This window comes from Cryptotermes secundus, unplaced genomic scaffold (assembly GCF_002891405.2).
Source record: "Cryptotermes secundus unplaced genomic scaffold, Csec_1.0 scaffold391, whole genome shotgun sequence".
NCBI lineage: Eukaryota > Metazoa > Arthropoda > Insecta > Blattodea > Kalotermitidae > Cryptotermes > Cryptotermes secundus.
The window spans coordinates 1,792,258-1,812,757 of record NW_019737394.1 but is presented as its reverse complement, the minus strand read 5'-3'; the positions used below and the strand labels follow the sequence as shown (position 1 = coordinate 1,812,757).

Here is a 20,500-nt window from a genome sequence, read left to right as displayed (position 1 = left end):
CGTGTCCTCAGGGTGCGGATAGAGGAGACGGCCTCCAGATATATATGGTAAAAAGTAAAGTAAAAGTATCCCTGTAACAGGCTGCGGAGACCCATCGGGTTGTGAGATGTTGAGGTTCCCACATTTTGTAGACAATCGCCTCACAGATGGTGGCAAGGTTGTCAGCCTTACGAGCTGGCCGCCTTTTACCCCCAAGAATATTCCTGGTACTCGTTTTGAGGCTAAGTCAACCCCAGAGCCATGTTGCGGGTGGAAGCATTAGGTAAATTGAAAAAATTCGATGACCTCATCGGGACTTGAAACCGCGACCTTTCGGCTTGTAGCACATAGTGCCTCAACCAACTACGCTACCGCGTGCCCCGATATATAGAGTAGCTCAGAATATATTGAATAAGCAGTCACGGACAGCCGACAGAGGGTGATCTTCCAGCTTGAGAGTTCGCCGTGGGGCTAACAACTCCTCACCGTAGAAAATTAAAATTTTTACGGAATGTCACAAGGGCGTCGGATTTGGAAGACTAAGACGTAGGTGGGTGGACAATAGTAAAATGGATTTTAGAAAGATAGGTTGTGGTTGTGTGGACTAGATAAATCTGTCTTAAGATATGGACCAGTGGAGGGCTCTTGTGAACACGGCAGTGAGCGTTTGGGTTCCGTAAAATGTTGGGAATTTCTTGAGTAGCTGCACAACTGGCGGCTTCTCAAGAAGGGCTCAGCACCATGAAGTTAGTTAGTTAAACAGAAGTAATGTACACTTCGGTAAAGTTAAAGTAAAAAATGAAGGTATTCATAGGCTTAATCAATTAAGCACCACGGCATGAAGATGTATGGCGACTGGAAGGAGAGCGCCACCATTTTTAATGTCGGAGTTAGACGCCACTGCCGCTTTACTGCCTGGAAAACTTAACCTGATAATTGTGATGATTAACTCATCTGTCCACAGTTCTGGTATGAAGACCACACGGAAACATCATGTCACTGGAAAGACAAATGTGTAGAGGGGAAAGTAATGTTCAATTTTATACTATAGGAATAATAATGGAGTGATTTGAACTGGCGTAGGATAGGGTCTAATGACAGGCTACAGTGAGCTCGGTGTTCCTTAGAGTTCCTTAAAAGAGGAACGTTCTTGACTTTTTGAAAAACACTGGCAACATTTTAAGAAAAAAACTGCGCGTTAGAGTTAGTTGTCACGGTAGCCGAGCAGTCTAAGGCATGAACTGTCTTCGCTCGCTCGGAAGCCGGAATCGTGGGTTCGAATCCCACACAAGGCATGGATGTTTGGTGTGTCTATGCCTTTATTCTGTGTTGATGTCGTCATGTGTTTAGGTAGAGGTATTGTGACGAGCTGATCACTCTTCCAAGGAGTCCTACCGCCTGCAAAATTGTCAAGAAACTAAGAAATCAGCCCTATGCTCCAAAGTGGGAGCAAGCGCCATAGCTCAAGCGGTTAGTCGTTGGCTTCCCAACGCGGCGGCCCGGGTTCGATCCCGGGTCTGGTGAAGTGGGATTTGTGGTGGACAAAGTGGCACTGGGGCAGGTTTTCTCTGAGTACTTCGGTTTCCCCTGCCAATCTTCATTCCACCAATTGCTCCACAATCACCCTCACCTATCATCTGTAGCTGGTACAATAGGCCAGAAGTGGCCGCAGTACAAGGGACTTAGTCCCACCCCACTAGCAAGAAAAAAGAACGCTCCAAAGTGAAGCAAGAGGAAGAAAAAAGAAAAAAGAATTTCAAGTGCGTGCCATCCTGCATGTGGGGTCGCTGAGAAACTTTGGGAAATCCAGGAAATCTTGTTTTTTGTCTGATGCAATAAATATTAAATTTGAGTTATGTTGTTTCACAGTTTCTGTTTATCTGCAATACGTCAGCAGTCTATGGGCCTAAAATGAGAAACAGCGACAGTCGTCTGTCTACGTAATGCCCATTCGTCACGCTCTGGATATGTCGCGCAAACAGAGCAGCGCTCCTTTGGTAAGCAAAATTCTGGGAAGTCCACACAGTACCTTAGGAGCAGAAAACAGTACAGAATAGAAAACACGGGCAAATTGCACGAGAATAAATATTATTCTTTTGACAGCTAGTAGAGGATTACAATAAAATGGCTGCCATTAGGGTAGGAGTTACGGGAAACTTGGCAGTTCCTGAAGAAAAAAATAAATGTTAAAGGTAAAGCTATCCCTGTAACAGGCCGTGAAGGCCCATAGGGTTGTGAGACGTTGAGGGTCCCACATTATCTAGACAATCGGCTCGAAGATGGCGGTAAGGTTATCAGCCTTACGCGCCGGCCGCGCTTTACTGCCCAGCAAAATCAATTAATTAATTCCTGGTACTCATTTCTGTTAGAGGTTGAGTCGACCTCAGGGCCATAGTGCGGCTGGAAGGATTAGGTCAACTGAAAAAATCCAATGACCTCATCGGGACTTGAACCCGCGAACTTCCGGCTTGTAACATAGCCCCTCAATGTTGTATAAAATTGTGGAATCATGGAGGAGGTGAAATTACGAACTTAATTTCATTTAATTTTCAATCTATACATTGGAGACCAGCAAAATTATAGAACAATACAAATTCATAAAATAAATCTCTGAGTGCCACCTGAAAGCCATATTCTTTTTGCGCCGTTGCCATATTCATAATTCTCATTCTAATTAAATTTTAATTTAGGTTTGATTCACAGATGTTGCAGGCATTAAAATATATTCTATTAAGTTAATTACAGACCCATTAATTATTTACCTTAATTTTTGTTATAACACAGAACAGTGAAAAAAATCTATTAGCCTGAGGAAATAAATGGCTTCTTTCGAATTTTGATCCAGGTTTTGCTAACTCTCCCACATAGAATTTGATTTAAAGCGATGCACCTAGGCCCACACAGAGGGAGGGAACAGCAGGGTCATTTGTCACAGGCCCCTGGCCTAGGGGAGGCCTAAATATAGCCTTATTTATTTTCAATTTAATAACCAAGAAAATAACATGGGAATTCTGTGTAATTGAATTTCTGACAATATTCTCGGCCTTTAGTCGATATTCGTTTCTATTGTTAAGATAATTTCAATTTAAAAAAGTTTGTATTTTCGTCGATCAGTTGTAATATTCTTCTCGAGATGGTCGGGAATACATTTTAACAGTATTACGTTATGTGAAGAAAGCAGTCTTCTGGGATTTGGCACCGTGTATATGTGGTGTTAACCTTCGTTTCGGAGGAACGTATCGCCTCCATCTTCAGGGTAGAAGAAAAAATATAAGAAATCTGCAAGCGGAGAGACCGTGAGAACCGGTAGAAGCAGACTGAAGATGGAGTAGATACGTTCCTCCGAAACGTCGGTTAACACCACATATACACGGTGCCAAATCCCAGAAGACTGCTTTCTTCATAGTCACCGCCGTGAAAGCCTCAAATCTTACATTACGTTATGTGTTTGTATATGATTTGTAGCGTTGTCCGGAGTATGAACCCCATATTCATGACTGGCCCGTACTGCAGCTTACGTCTCTTTGTCCCTGAATATACTAACTGAGGCATACGGACGGTCATGCGCACGTGATCGCCGTATCGTTTAGCTTTACAAACAGGTGTAAAGAAATCTCATTAAAATTCACGCTAAAATATGATTTGTTTATATGAATCGTGAAGAATGCGAGAAGAAAGAAGGCAAACAGTCTCAATACATGACCATCACATCTGCACAAAAATCAGTGGCGTCGGACGTCCTTAGGTCGTGCGAACTCTGTGGCTGGTGCAGCTGCCGTCCCCGTGTGCCAGGAGACTAGCTGCCCTGTCGTCACAGTGATATGACGTGAATTCGTGTGACGACATTGCATGTGGCTATTATCACGTCTCGGCGCACTCGAGTTCATGAGGCCATGGTGGAAGTCAGGATCAAAATGCCGATAATATTGTCACGTAGCATGGAGTGGCTATAGACGGGGTTTTGGATCAGATATTGGAGCTATTGACCACTTTACCACACGACTCGAACTTAAGCAATTACAGCACCGTCGCCAATCTTCGCAATTTACAAATCGCCACACCACCCGCTAAGTCTTTTCCAGCCTCGTGTGTCTTCAGCAGCCGTTCCCTGGTAACGGCTTCTAGCAGTGGAGATTCTTCGGCTTCCGCGCTCAAGTTCACTCTGAATCGTGGTTCACTTCCAATTATCTTCCAACTGTCCCTTGACCACTGACTTAATTGTCGCTGATTCTTTTCTTCGGACTCCCGTACATAACTGGCTTGCTTGCCCCAGTTGTCTTTTTTATAACTCTTCGGCACGGCCCGCGCAGAAGACACGGTTCATTTGTTGCACGCTTATCCGTTGACGCTTGAGCGTGTTTACCTAGCCTTTTCCTAGCAGTGGCCGTCTATTCTTATTAAAAATCTTCTGCCTAGTAACGGACGTCGTTCAATTGTCTTTTTCGCGGCCTTTGCCTAGAAACGAAAGCTGTTTTATAGTCGTTCACTAGCAACGGCTGATTATCTTGCTTCACAATTCTTGCTTTGTGCAAATATGCAACAGTAACCCGTTATGTGACATAATCCTGAGTCCTCTTCGTCTATCACCCATCCTCACAGCACATTTGTATAAGATTTATCTTCTTGATATTCTCCCATCTCTTTCTCGGTCCTTCAAGAGGCCGTTTTGCGAGAATTTCTCCACAAAAATTCTCTATGTACATAGTTATTTCTTCTCCTGTTATAGCCATTAGCTAACCAAGTCGTATCTCAGTTTCAATCTCCTAAACAATACACCACGTACGAGTAGTATCCTAAACTTGTCAATAAGTCACAGATACTTTCATGAGCGTTTCTTTTGAAAATAGGCCTACTTGCATTTTATGCCTTCTCTAGGACAAGAGATCAGGTTCCACGACCACACAAAACAAATGACAGATTTATACATGCATATTTTTATTTTCAGGATTTGTAAAGCCCTGAATGATAATAATTTTTAAAGAAATAATAAAAATAAATTTCACTTTTTCTTTGTCACTACAAACGGACGGATTCTTAAGAATTTTTGTATCGGAACCGCTCATTCAGTCTGAGGTTAACTCGGTCTCTTACAGGAACCGAGCGGGCGGTCACTCACATATACGTACACATAAGCAGCCATACACACCACATTAACACGCACGCACATACACATAAGGAAGCGATATAATTTTGAGCATCCGAAATCATTCCTGCAGCTGGCAACAGCGGATTACAAATTGGTGAACTCGTGAACCGTCCCCTCATAGCAGTAGATCTAATACATGCTGCACAAAACGTAGAGAAAGGCGCAGCTGCATTGCCCTCCTCGTTTAAATACTGTCACATGTATGAGTGGCTCTCGACGGGGTTTTGGATTGGATATTGGATTTACTGACTACTTTAACACACAACTCGTAATTACACTTAATTATAGCGTCGTCGCTGATCTCTACACTTTACAGATCACTAAAGCACACAGATTGGTGTTCTCAGTCTGCTACAGTTTCCACTAGTAGTTTCTTAGTAATGGCTTCTAACTGTCTATTCCCCCGCTTTCGTTCTCAAATCCTCTTTCAATGGCGGCTTCCTTCTAATTTTTGTCAAATCAAAGTCACATTGCGACTGATGGTCAGTCAGTCATTCAGTCTGTCTTGGTATCGAGCCCCATCTGGGACTCATGAGCAGACATTAATTTCTTTTTGAGAGTTACGGTCCTGTCCAAGTGGGGCGCCCTCTCTGACGAGAGGATGGGTCTGTCGTTCGTCAGAGTCATTGTCAGCAGTAATACGTTAGTTGTCAGAATGTTCAATATATTTAAATTGTACATGTTACGTATACTATTAAATGTATATAGTGTATGCTTCAAAGTCAAAGTCAAATTGCGACTGACGGTCAGTCAGTCAGTAAGTCTTGGTGTCGAGCCCCATTTGGTGCTCATGACCAGATATTAATTATTACCGTTTGACAGTTACGGTCTTGTTTCTGTGGGACGCCTTCTCTGACGAGAGGACGGGTCCGTCTTTTATAAATGCTGCTGGTCCTTGCCAGCGCAGTCTTACTCGGGTCCGAGTCCCTTGGGACTTGCGACTCTATTTTACTGTCTCAGAATTGAGACTTCCCTTTTCGTCGCCTCCTACGACTCGCAGGGTCACGGTGGAGTTATTCGACCCCGCCTCCACACGGGAATAGTGTATTCTTGTTCTGGTTGTCCCCCTTATAACCCCAAGGCACGGACCACCGTAAAAAAACCCCTTTTCCAACAGTACTTCTATTGTTGGGAGGGGAATGTTGCCGCAGGAACCTGTTTGTTTGCGATCGTTGCCTAGAAACGGCTCTACCCGCTAAAGTACGAATAAAAATGATTAAAATGTCAACGAAATATTTATGACCATGTATAAGAACGCCTCTTCCATCACCTTACAAACATTCTTTTGATTCTGAACCTTATCTTCTCCATGCATACCACATACGTACCATAGCTCAACATCCTGTCTCCCGCTTTCTTTCTCCTAAAAGGGCTGACCGTAAAAAAAAAAAAAGTAAAGCTATCCCCGTAACAGGCCGTGAAGGTCCATAGGTTTGTGAGACGTTGAGGGTCCCACATTATCTAGAAAATCGGCTCAAAGATGGCGGTAAGGTTGTCAGCCTTAAGAAGAATTAAACACACACACACACACGGAAGATATTTCTCTTGCAGAGACAACCTCGAGACATTTTTCAGTTTTTCTGTTAGTTAGTTAGTTAGTTATTGGAGAGGGTGGGTTTCCCCATGCACTGAGACTAGTATTGGTCCATTGTGCTTCCCTCTATGATAGTCTACCAGTCTCTATATCCTACCGATACTGGTGCGTACCGTCAGTCCCGACCGAGCCAGCGAGTTCGGCCTCTACTGGCTTAGCGGTATCTATAATGCTTCCCCCATCTATCAGAGCAGTTCGAGACTACTGTTGGGCGGGAATTGTCCTTGAATTTGGCTCAGTGACCTCCTTTGGAGATATGAGGTTCTTTTACGTGCTGTAAAGCTACGACACGGGACCCACGGCTTAAAGTCCCTCCCGGAGGACTTGTTCCCTGAATTTTTCCGCCCTTAAAAATTCCACGACCTCCGCCGGGTTTGAACCCGCGTACCACGAGTCATGAGGTGGGAACGTTACCTCTAGACTACGGAGGCCGCTAGTTTTTCTGTTACATGTGTGGGTTCGAATCCAAGTAATTTTCTTTCCCCATGTTTCCTCAACAAGAAAGCATTTGGACCTTGGCAAAGAGTTCATAACCTACATATGCTGATAGTAATGATAAGATATTAGACCATGACGTGATGTAGTTTCGTTTTTATTTGCTTCACCTTAACTTACTGTAGTTGTGTCGTGTTTTCGAGTTGTCCTTAGTGGTGCACTTTAATTATGTGTACACGAAATTTAAAAAACAGTTTCGATGTGGGAATTCAGTTTTCTTTATACGGCCTGTCCCACATCATAGTGTATATGTGTATAGGTCACAGAAGTGACATGTGAAAGTCCAAGAACCTAAAGACCTTATACGGAAGTAATAGACAAGAATAACATACATTCAGAAATTGCAGGCATCCAGTGCATATTGTCACGTGATGGAATGACTATAGACGGTGGTTGGATTCGTAATTGGATTTGTTGAACACTTGCAGAACGTAGCTACAAATAACTACGACAGTCTCACCGCGTTACACACTCCAAAAATCACTTCAACGACAGCACACATAAAGTCTTCTCAGTCTTGACTAGCCGTTGCTGAGTAGCGGCTTTCAACGATGGACGCTCCCCTTCTTCTGAGTTCTCGAACACTTCCGGCTGCAGCTACCAGCTTCTCACTTCCCACAACTGTAACTCTCTACTGAGTCAGCCAAAGTAAAAGTCAAATTTACGTTACGACCGACGGTCAGTCGGCCAGTCTGTCTTGTTGTCAAGCTGCATCTGGGGCCCAAGACCAGATTTTGGTTACTGTCAGAGAATTGGGTTTGTTCGCGTGGGACGCTCTCTCTGAGGAAAGGACGGGTCTGTCATTACAATTGCTACTTGCCCTCGCCAGCGCAGTCAGAGCCCCTAAATGAACCGCGCAGAAAATCTATCTTTCATTATTACGTGCTCTCTCACTGCCAAGGGAACATTTCCACAGAGCTGTTCTCTAGCAACGGCTGCTGTACTGTCGCCTGTTTGCACAGCTGTTACTTGGCGATGGGTCTACATGTTACAATGTAATATTCAAATGTCCAGCCGTTCCACACCGTTTCTCCAAAACCTGGCACTGTACAGAAATACAGTAAAAGTAAGTAAAGGTATCCCTGTAACATTCCGTGGAGGCCCATAAGGTTGTGAGACGTCGAGGCTCTCACATTTTCTAGATAATCGGCTAACAGATGGCGGTGAGGTTGTCAGCCTTACTCACCGGTCACCCTTTACTCCCCAGGAAGATTCCTGGTACTCATTTCTGTTGGAGGCTGAATCGACCCCAGGGCCACAGTGCGACTAGAAGGATTAGGTCAATTTGAAGAATCCAGTGACCCCATCGGTAATCGAACCCGCAACCTTTTGGCTTGTAACATAGTGTCTCAACCAACTACGCTACCGCGTGCCCCAGAGAAACGTGGTAAATACAATAAATATTCATCTTGGACGACACACACTCATATATTTGTAAGGTCATGAATAAATTGTACCAATTCGAGAAGTCCCGTGTTCATGGTACACAGTCATATGCGCAATTCTTGAAGAAGCTGCTCTGAAGAACCTGGCGCAATAATGGCAGGTTACGCTAGATTATGGCGTAATTTATTTTCATTTTTACATATGTTAACTTGTGTGCTTGACTAGCAGCACGTTATATTTTTATGTACGTGAAAATCCAAAGGAAGGCCATTCTAATGCGGGAATATAAGAATTCTGCGTTGAAGGTCAGAAGAATGCAGTGTGTGAGTCCAGTAACATAGAAAAGTCAAGTAACTGAGACGATTAACAGAAATATTTTCTTAAATTACAAATCACATGTTTGTACAGGCTAGCTAGTTAACTGGTGACAGAGAGATTATTAATAGCAGATCAATATTTTCAGTAGAATTAGGACTGCCAACAACTAGAGCACGTGCGAGGAGAGGAGAAGCTTTCTCATTTATTCTCTTCATCCAGTGTTGATAGGAAGGTGGAATGTATGAGCTTCATGTAGACTGGGGGAGGGGGGTGGAGTAGAACAAAGAATTATACAGAGTAAGTCCACTTGTTTCCTTCTCTAATAAAACATAAACTTGCATTTTAAAGTGTCATTACAGTTTAATTTAAATTTCCCAAAATGTCATTAAAATCATGTTTTATTTCACTGTTGCAACATGTTTCTGCCCTATAAGGCTCATAGTGTCATCAATACAAGGGATACACGCCCGGCTAGGGAGACACTGCAATATGAAAGTAGCATGAGTGAAATGTGGGCACACATTCTCAAAGAACGACGACGTGCAGTAGTAACATGTAAAGGTTCGGCCACACAGAGCGCTAAAAGATGGACTTAGAGGGCCGAAACATGTCGTAACAGTAAAATAAAATGTGATTTTAATGGCATTTTGGAAAATTTAAGTATGATTGTAATGACATTTAAAAATAAAAGTTTGTATTGCATTAGAAACGGAAATAAGTGAACACATCAATGTAACACAGTACTGAAATATAATACAATATAAACTTGGTAAGATACCCCCGAATTACCGAAGACAACGGATGCTGCTATCATAGGCTTAATTAGTCAGAAATTTGATATGGAGACAATTTACAAATTATTTGGCATGTTAAAAATTACAAAGATGGCAACATCAGATATCATTCGAGCGGAATAAATCTACAAGAAGGTACATTTTCCATAGAAATTGTTATGCTCTAAACATTTTAATTTTCCAAATATTTTCGTGCGTTTAGAAATTGCACGTGCAAACAGGTCAAGTAGTTGCTACGCAAACCGAGAAGAATTAGTAATCGTTGATGTACGGATATTAAGATTGCAGAAGACGCGCAGGGCAGCCGCCGGCTCTGGCTTGCGGGTGGAGAAAGAAGCGCTGACTCGGAGACTGATAGCAAGTCGGGCTAATGAGGCTAATACTGATCTGGCCAGAAGGCCGAGTAAGTGAGCAGGGGAGAAGGCGAAGACACATCCCCGAGTTGCCGCCAAGGATAGAGGCCTGCGTGCGCTACTGACGCTGCTCAGTATTCTTAGCAGGTGGTGGCCCATCTGAGGACGGTCAGTGCAGAGAGAAGGGTTACAAAATTATGATTAATAATGGGGCTCTAATTAGCGAAAGTCGTACGGCAAGGTATAAATATTGCAAAGTAAAGTTAGGAGAGGCCGGTCACGGTAGCCGAGCGGTCTAAGGCATGTACTGTCTTCGCTCGCTCGGAAGCCGGGATCGTGGGTTCAAATCCCACTCAGGGCATGGATGTTTAGTTTGTGTGTGTGCGTCTTTCTGTGTTTGTGTATGGGTAGAGGCCTGGCGATGAGCTGATCACCCGCCCAAGGAGTCCTACCGAATGTGTAAGATCTAGAAAAACCGAAGTAAACGGAGAAGTTCATGGAGGTAGGCCTAGGCCCACTGGGGCTGTAGTGCCAAGGAAAACAAAAAAGTTAGGATAGAACCATAACCTCATCATTCGAAATCTTTTTCCCTATCCACTAGAAATTCCTCAAAGTTAATATTAAAATATGGAAATCATGTGAATGGTCTGATGGCAGTTTCCGTTTGGAGGGAAACTCCACAATAATTTGGGCAAGAGTCGATTGGGACCAGCAGCCACAAGTGTGGCTGAAATCCAATCTCAACATCCGGACACAATAGTGGTACCAAAAAGGCAAAATTGTTCCTGTGATTAATTAATCACTACGCCATTAAGATATATGGGGGAATGAATGTATAGATCCACGCATTCTTGACGTCGGCAGTGGTTTGAGATGAGTGGTCAGCTTCACGCCCCGACCACTTTACTCCTGGGGAAAAAGCCCCCTGTACCCAATGGATAGGAGGCTGGGTGGGAACAGAGCCGGCCTGGACGCTGTGTAGAAGAGAAAAATGCCGTGGTCCTTGGTATCGAGCACTGACCGTCCAATTAGCATCTTGTCGCTACTCTGACTGAGCTGTCATGGATCCGAAATGATGAGTTACATGTTTACAAAGTTTAGTTATTTCCGTAATTACTTCTTGAAGCCTCAAGCGCTGCAACTGAGTGATTAACAGGAATGCTCTTTCATATTCGGGAGGTACTGGGTTGGGATTTCGGCCCGAATGCAGACTATCCTAGCAAGGGATTTTCGTTTCTTCCTCACCCCATGTAGGAAAAAGCTTAAATAGGCCAAACAGCTTTTCCCCTACCATTTAAAAATGCATAATTCATTATCATCCAACCGTCCGACGTTGTGTAAGTATAACCAGAGTACTTGCTGCAAAGGCGCCGTTACATGAAATTGGAGTGTTAGTGAAATCTTCACAACGAATATTCTTTGCAAATTAACAAACAAAGAAGCAAATAAACAAAATTAACAAACGAACTGACTTCATGGAGCCGAGTCCTCTTTCAGAAGCTATCAGTTGGTCAGCAACTCAAAACATCCTCAGCGTTTTATGGAACTCAAAGATTTTCGCCGTGTTCACAAGAACCCACCACTGGACCTTATCCTGAGCCATATGAATACAATCCACACCTCTAATCATATTTCTCTAAGATCCATTTTAATATTATCTTCCCACCCAATTTTTCTTACACCTTTTGAAAACATTCTCCCATCTTCCCACGTAGATAATGTAAGTTTATACTCGAGTGAATATAGCCCTGTCTTGTTCGAGCTGTATTCCCTTGACAACAATGGACGTTAATTGAAAGCGGGGCGGGGGGTCATGGTGCAGTGGTTGATAAAGTGGTAATGACTATGCAGTTATCGCGAGAACGAGATAAATGAGCTTTATGCAGTGCTGGGAGGGGTTAGTGAACACGTGAAAGAAACCCACAAAAGCTGCCACAAGAGCGGAATTGAGAGCAGATGAACTTCGCAATGTCCTGTCCGTCCTGTCGTTACGGCAGTTGTTAAATGGCATTGACATACAGAGGGCACTGAGGAAGCGAGACACATACCATTACAAGAACATTTCTTCAGATGTGGGGGATGAAATCTGTCTAAAGTAAGAAGGCAAAGATGTGGATTGGATTGAAGAAGCTCGGATTAAATAAATTCTTATATTTTTTCCTAATTAACCTACTGTACGGAGCAAAATCCTTCTTGATAATCTAATGGTCGCTCAGCTAGTCATGAAATTCAGCGCTTTTTTTATGAAATATTAATTTCGTTCTTGTGTGTGTTCCTGTCACTGGAACTTATCTTAAACCAAATGGATCGAGTCGACACTGTCACACACTATTTCTATAAAATTCAATTTAATATTCTCCGAGCTACGCCTAGGTCTTACATATTATTCTTTCCCTTCAGATTTCCAAAAAACTCTTTTATGCATTTCCCATCTATCCCCGTACTTGCTACATGTCTAGCCTATACAATTCTTCTTGAATTGATCCCCCCCCTGATAATGTTTGAAGAAAACTTATGAAAGTCCTCATTATGTGTACTTTTAATCGTCTAAGAAATTAGGTCGCAATGACAGCATATACAGCATGGCGAGTTAACAGGTTTGGTGCACGAAATGTATGTGGACCTCTCTTCCCAAGCGTGTTGACACTGGCGCAGCAGGGGATCTTTACCGCATGACACCGAAGTGTTGAAACTGAACTTCGATCGCAGACATTTTCACTATTACTTTCTTCAAAACAACGTAACTAATAAACAGGAGTGGAGCATGTTTGCTTACAGATTCCAGAGCTTCTCTGCACGCTGAAATGAAATTTTGTCAAGTATCTCAAAAACGGCTCATAACATCGAATATATGAAAAATATGTATGTCTATAGACACTCTGTTACATAAGCTGCTTTCATGAATATTAACAGCTGATATCAGAGACTGTTGGCAGATCCATCTTCCGGCAGTATTAGTACCTACTGCAGCCTTCGGGCGAGCATTCATAACCTCACTCAATGTCATAGTGCCATTTATATATATATTAGGTTGAGGGGCTATGCTATAAGGCGGAAGGTCGCGGGTTCAAGTCCCGATGAGGTCATTGGATTTTTTTCAGTTGACCTAATCCTTCCAGCCGCACTAAGCCCTGGGGTTTACTCAGCCTCTAACAGAAATGAGTACCAGGAATTAATTAAATAATTTTCCGGGGGAGTAAAGCGCGGCCGGCGCGTAAGGCTGACAACCTTACCGTCAGCTTTGAGCCGATTGTCTAGATAATGAGGGACCCTCAACGTTTCACAACCCTATGGGACTTAACGGTCTGGTACAGGGATAGCTTTACTTTATATATATAAGACACTTGGCATACGTGCCCCAATAACAGGGCGGTTGCCCCCAGTTTCTTGCTTTGTCCCTGTGCTGTAAAGTCGAGGGTTCCACAGGACGCTGTGTTCTGTCAACAATCGGTACGTACTCTTTCAATATAGTCTTACGACACGAAGCCTTTATCACTGTCACAACAAAAGTAATTTTTGAACTCTGCTCTCAGCTGCTACATATTCAAACTCCTGAATTATATTCCGGAAAATTTTATTTTAATATTAATTTAATTTCTACTGTCTTGTCGTTTAACTGTATGAAGTTCCCAGATCAAAATATTCGTATAAATACCTTATTTCCCCACCAATGCTCTAAATTCCATTTATCTGTACGCGAAATATGCGTTGATATACTCCATATTTAAAGCAAAAACACATATGAAACGGATTTGCATCTGTTAGGGGCACATCAACTATATAGGAGTATCTCTGTAAGCTTGTACCTGGTCCAGAGTGACGTCACACTCCTCTCTGTGTACCCATGACACTGACCTCTCATTGCAGGATGCTGTTCTGTTAAGTACCGAGCCTGTTGGCTCAGGCGGTATGCTTCAGACTTGGATGAGGGAAGGGTCCTGTTCGAATCTCGACACGACAGCCATTACTCTGACTGAGGGTGTTCGTGATTTTTCTCAGTCCTTCGAGGCAGATGCAGAGATACTTGGAACGTATATGTCAGCCTCGGAGCCTTCATAGTCGGTCTGGCTACGTCTGTATCTCAGTCGGGTTTATTAGGTTCCTGAATTTGTTGTCGATTCTTAAAATTCAGAAAACATTCCTACTTTTACTGCCAAAAAATAAAAAACTAGTAGTGAAGAGGACCGTAAACCAAATACTAAATAGATTACTAGGGAATAAGAGAGACGAAGTAACAAGGGGGAAGTCGTAACACATTTTAATGTGTTACGCTGTAGCGTACTTGATTGAGGCACTATTCTACAAGCCGGAAGTTCGCGGGTTCGGTTTCCGATGAGGTCATTTAATTTTTCAATGTGCCTAATCCTTTCAGCCACACTATGACATTGGGGTCAACTCAGTTTCTAACAGGAGTGTCAGGAATCTCTCTGGGGGGTTAAAGGACGGCCGGCGCATAAGGCTGACAACCTCACTGCCATCTGTAAGCCGATTGTCTAGAAAATGTGGGAGCCTCGACCTCTCACAACCCTATGGGCCTCCAAGGCCTGATAGAAGGCTAACTTTACTTTCTTTTATAGTTAGGATTTAGCAGGAGAAAACGAGTGTAAATGTAATTGGATCCAGAGGAGATACATCGCTATTATCCGTCTTATCTGAATGCCATTTAATCCTGTTTCCTGTACCAAGTTACGTAACAATATTACGAATAACACAGTACCTGCTATGCCATCAGCATTGGAGACGCCGTCATTCCGGAAGTCATGGGCGAATATTCCGTACATGGGTCCCTCCTGCCACCATTCCATCTTACGGCATCGAGGTGCAGTGACTATGAGGACGACCGCAGTTGCAGACAGCGCAACAAACGTGAACCAGAAGAAGACGAAGCAGAAACACCGAAGTCTCACCCAGAATGGGTCATTTGAGTAATCCATTAGCTTCGAAATCGGCATTCCTTTCCATTGGTGAGATACAGGCTCGTCTGCTTTAGGGATCAACAGTCTGGTCTCCTCAGTTTGTGACATTGTGTTGCCGGTCACAGTGACAGAAGTGTCGCGGTCCCTGTCAACTTTATATTGGCCTACCCCTTCCCCACAGCAAGGTCGTTAGTCGCGGTTCATTGAAGACGGGGCAAGGTCATGGCTCAAAGTCTGAAACCTTCGCAGAGTTTGGTGGGTCTGCTTCCACAGAACAGTTAGAACATTCGCCTTCATTAGTCATAACGTAGAATATCTGAAGACAGGCTGAGGCATGAGTCAGGGTTTAATAGCCTGTATTTTCGTTCATGATGTGTATGTATTGACCGTCTTCTAGTGCACACAATCTCACATGTCACTGCACTACATGTTTCGGCATGACAGTGCCATCCTCAGGTGTGTTATTTACGTTAAACTATTGCACTGTTCGCCATCATGTGTCGTTTATAAAATTATTTAAAATTATATTCTTCATGTACTATAATAACATTTATTTATTAACATTTGTTAAGATTTATCATCTTATACGTCGCATTTCAAACTCGCGTATTATATCAATCTTCCGCTATGGGAGTCGTTCTTCCTATGTTTTGTGTATACCTGCAACGTGAAAATGGTATGTGTCTTGTGATGTGTCCTTTTGTGGCTGCGTGCGTTGTAGTCTAGTAGTGTAATGTAGTGAAGTGACAAGTGAGATTGTCTGCACTAGAAGACGGTCAATACATACACATCATGGACGCGAATCAGTGCAACAGGACGCTAAAATACATTATTAGCCTGTATTTTATTGATGGGTCTGTCAAAAATTCTCGGAACTATGGAAATATCGTCTATTCACCATATTTATACACAGTACAGGAAATTTATGATGTAAATTACGATTTTGAATTAAATCTGATATTCCATATTGTGAATTCTAATTTAAGTATAGTGTGATATAACAACGTGCGAGTTTCCGTGGAGGCCTAGATATTGCAGGCTCAACCATTTCTTCAAATACAATAAAACCCCTCTTATCTGACCTTCGGTTATTCGACTTGACTTGAGCACTTCTGCAAACAATGCTTTTTAAGATTTTGCCGTGTATATGAATTCTTCATTTATAAAAATTTAATTTATATGGACAAATACCGTCTTAAGTGCAACAATTTTATTGTAGTTTTTACTTCTTTTTCCTCCTCCACACTACATGTTTCGGCCCTAAATGGCCATCATCAGGTGTGTATCACTCACGTAACTGTTACACTGCTTGTTAAAAATGTAAAAATCCCAGTCTTTCTAATTGTATAAAATCTTTGTTAATCTACACGCGTCGATTTGATTTTTAAATTAGCACTTTTTAAACCTTAATTCAAGTTAAAATGTCTATAAGATCTTTGTTCTCTTTCTTTTTCAAATTAAACTTTTCAGGGTACATGCCCTATATCTATAGTGATGCAGCGGCCACTTCTTGTTTTTATCGCTGTTCATGTGTTGTTCAGTGTAGGCGCTCTCTGTGTGTGTCGCTGCTTATCTTTAACATGTAGTGTGGAGGAGGAAAAAGAAGTAAAAACTACAATAAAATTGTTGCACTTAAGACGGTATTTGTCCATATATATTGTGTGAGTGTAACAGGATGCTGAAATATAATATTAAAAATTTAATTGTTCACTTATTTTTGACGTTGTTACCAAATAAATATTATTTACGTGCTCGTTTTTAATGACATACCTTTGAAGCAAGTAGTGTAGATATTTGCTTCGTGTTATCAAGATTATTCATAATATCTGATATTTTTTTAGTTATTCGACAGCATTTCGTTTCAGTTTAGGTCGGATAATCGGGGTTTTACTGTGTTCTTTCTTTATGGTGAGAGATGAATTGCAGAAACGCATACAGCAATAGGTAAATCTGTACATATGTGAATTTGAAACTTTACGTTTCAGGCAGGGGACGGGAAGGTAACAATTAAAGACTATTATCGCAGATAATAGAGTATTATTAGTAGTGGGTGACTGAACAACATGCAGTGTGTGCTCCGTGAGCTTGACGTGTTAGTCCCCACATTTCAGGAGTGAATAAGACCGAATACGCCTATCTAAGGGGCCCATACACGTACGAATCCGGCTCACGAGTTCGACTCGGCTCGGGTTCCAATGAGCCAAACTCGTCCGTGTGTGGGTCGCCACGAGCCGGGCTGGGCCGAGTCCGGTGGGGCTCGCCAGGGCCTTCGGTAGGACTCGGCGCGGCGAAGGATCGCTATTGGTTCGTACGTGTTTGGGCGGTCCCGGGCCAGACTCGCGTATCTACACCCCACACGAACAGACAGCGTGATGAGTTGTGGTACTACGGAGGAACCATGTCGGCTTCCATGTGTAACAAAACATTCATGAGCCCGGAGTTTTTGACACGGTTTTTAGAAGAGTACCGTGCATTGCCACTTCTGTGGCAGGTTCGCAGCACAGAGTATTCGAACAAGGGAAAGCGGGATGAGGACTGGACAGTATCCGGGCATCATTTAGGAAAGAACTGCACCGAGTTCGGGAGAGCAAGAGAAGGGGTGCGTCTGGGGATGACGTCTACAAGCCAACGCCGTGGTACTTCGACCTGCTTTTGTTCACGGCAGACCAAGAGAATCCTCAGAAAAGCAAAAGCAATTTGGATGAAGAAGCTGAAGATGTTGATGGTGATGGTGATTCACAAGAAACAAGAAACTCGGCCGGGACTCCGGATACCCTGAGTGGGTGTTTTCATATTTTTCCTCAGGTCCTTCGAGACAAAATTCTGAATGTTACTTCAATTAGGTCATGACCGCTGCCTTCCAAACCTTTTCATGTAATTAGTCATCTTATCACCCGACGCTATGTAAGGACGCTGATAGTGCCGTTAAGTAACCAACTAAAAAGAGAGGGAACAAAATTTTGAATTCTATTACGGATTACTGTGGACACGCGGTAGCGCAGTTGGTTGAGACACTATACTACAACCCGGAAGGTTACACGTTCTATTCCCGATAAGGTCACTGAATTTTTCCATTGACTTATCCTTCCAGCCACACTACAGTCCTAGGGTCGACTCAGCCTGTAACAAAAATGAATACCAGGAATCTTCGAGAGGATAAAGCGCTGCCGGCGCGTAAGGCTGACCTCACCACTTGAGCCGATTGTCTAGTAAATATGGGAGCCTCGACGTCTTACAACCCTATAAGCCTTCACGGTCAGTTACAAAGATAGCTTTACCCTTTTTATTAGGGATTACTATTTCTCCCTATTCTTATTTTTTTGTTATATTGCTGTATTATGCGTGCTGCGTGGCTTTCAGTGCATGACGCAAAGGATGCACAGTGTTTAACGAAAGGTTCCTTCACCCAGACTGGGCTGCGTCTGTCCGTCGCATTAACGGCTCATGCAGTCATTTCGAGAGTATGTAGTCTCAACTGTTAAATAAACCGTACATAAACAAATATATCTTAAACTATCGGTACTTTATTAACCACATATCAAAACATGACGGCCATGCGAATTTGTGAGGTGGGATTACCACTATTGAACTTTGTATGATGACGGCTGATTGAAAAATGTTGCAACATTTATAAGAATAATTTTACTAGGAAATAACAACGAAGACCTTCGTAATTTATAATCTTTCAGCCTTCATCGGATATTTTATGGTTATCTAATCAAAGAGGACAAATCGGAAGAGCATGCAGCACACAAAGAAAGCATCATTAATGCATAAACCGATCTACCTGTAAATGCTGAAGGCATGAGACCAGAAATAAAGCCTGGCCGTGTATTGAAGAGTAATACTGATAGAGATCTGAAGGAAACAGAATGGCATGTTGCGGTTTGGATGCCCGTGGCTCAGCGTAGGCACAAGTCGGCTGCTCCTGTGACACTGCAGTGAACCTTTGGATTACCGTAAAGCAACAATCAGCTTCTGGAGGTCTGCGTTCCATTGACGATAATGAAAACACGACTTTCGCATAGCGTAACGATGAAAACTGTTGATGCGTGTGAAATATACAGGAAAATATATTTAAGCATATAATTTTTTTGGAGTCGGCAACCACCCACGGAAATTGGCTGTTCGCTGCAACCGACTGATGTGGGTTAAGTGACACCAAGCTGGCCAAGCTCAGCTCATAAACGGGAGCATCTTATCGTGCACTCTGATAGAGTTGTCTGTGTCTTCTTCAATTCTACTCCAGGTCCAGCAAAGCTGCGATCGACTCTTACTCAGTTCATCCGTCTTAGTGTCGAGCTCTTTCTGGTGCCCATGACCACATTCATTTTTTAATTGTTTAGACGATTGCAGCGTTTATCGCGGTGGGGCGCCCTCTCTGACGAGAGGATGGGCCTGTCTTTTGTCTACTATGTTTCTCACATTTTCGCTGTAGAGAGTGGAACGGAATCCGCACACAGACTGTTCATAACGTGAGTCATAGTCGAGAGAGAATTAAAAAATATAATACAACGTATATCCTACGCCGCTTAGTTTAGTCACCCTCATATTTCTGGGCAGCCGTATTTGTCACGCCGATATACAGCGCATTGTTAGGTGCACTCAAGACGCAGAGTTTAGAGAAGAGGTCAATTGCGATCGATCATGGCCTACACACACGACGAATACAGCGGCATGCTCTTATATCTCGGAACCTCTACTAGTCTTGCAGTTCAACAGCTCAGACTGGTACATTGTACGCCTGAAGATGACCCGTGTAGGGGTCGAAACATGTTGCGTCTTTAATAAACCTAATAAAAGCAAATGTTGATGCAGTAGTATCTTGTAAGATTTGAGGCTTTCACGGCGGTGACTATGAAGAAAGCAGTCTTCTGGGATTTGGCACCGTGTATATGTGGTGTTAACCGACGTTTCGGAGGAACGTATCGCCTCCATCTTCAGGGTAGAAGAAAAAATATAAGAAATCTGCAAGCGAAGAGACCGTGAGAACCGGTAAAAGCAGACGTGTCTGCTCAGCGCGGTCTCAGCTCAATGGAGACCTGGTGTGAGCGCTGGAATATAAAAATTAATGAAGATAAGACTCGGGGGGTCTACTTCTCTCGTGGTCGTCGACCGCCTGAGTCTTGTCTTACTCTAAATGGAAGAAATATTCCATTTGTAAATAGTGCAAAATATCTAGGTGTAATCTTCGATAAGAGAGTGACTTGGAGATTACACATAGAAATGATCGAAGCCAAGGCCTTCAGAACATTCATTAGAGTGTATTCCATATTCAAAAATGAGCGATTGAGCGCTAACATTAAACTAACCCTCCATAAAGCTCTTATTAGATCCGTAATGACTTATGCTAGTCCCGCCTGGGAGTTCGCGACAGACACCCTTCTAGTGAAATTGCAGCGCCTGCAAAACAAGGTTCTCCGCACCATTGGCAATTTCCCAAGGCGCACACCGGTCCACGATTTGCACATGGCATTCAAAATCCCGTACGTATATGATTACATAACAAAATTATGCAG

At 43.0% G+C, this 20,500-nt stretch overlaps 1 protein-coding gene across 1 annotated transcript in view; it reads right to left on the bottom strand.

The window, feature by feature from the left end:
* Positions 1 to 15,122, bottom strand: part of LOC111870345 (maltase 2) — a 33,009-nt gene extending 17,887 nt beyond the window's left edge. The window contains exon 1 of the mRNA XM_023862545.2: positions 14,783 to 15,122. Within this exon, the coding sequence (XP_023718313.1) occupies positions 14,783 to 15,089 (307 nt within the window). The 5' untranslated portion in view covers positions 15,090 to 15,122. The remainder of the gene's footprint in view (positions 1 to 14,782) is intronic.
* Between the last annotated feature and the right edge of the window lie 5,378 nt (positions 15,123 to 20,500).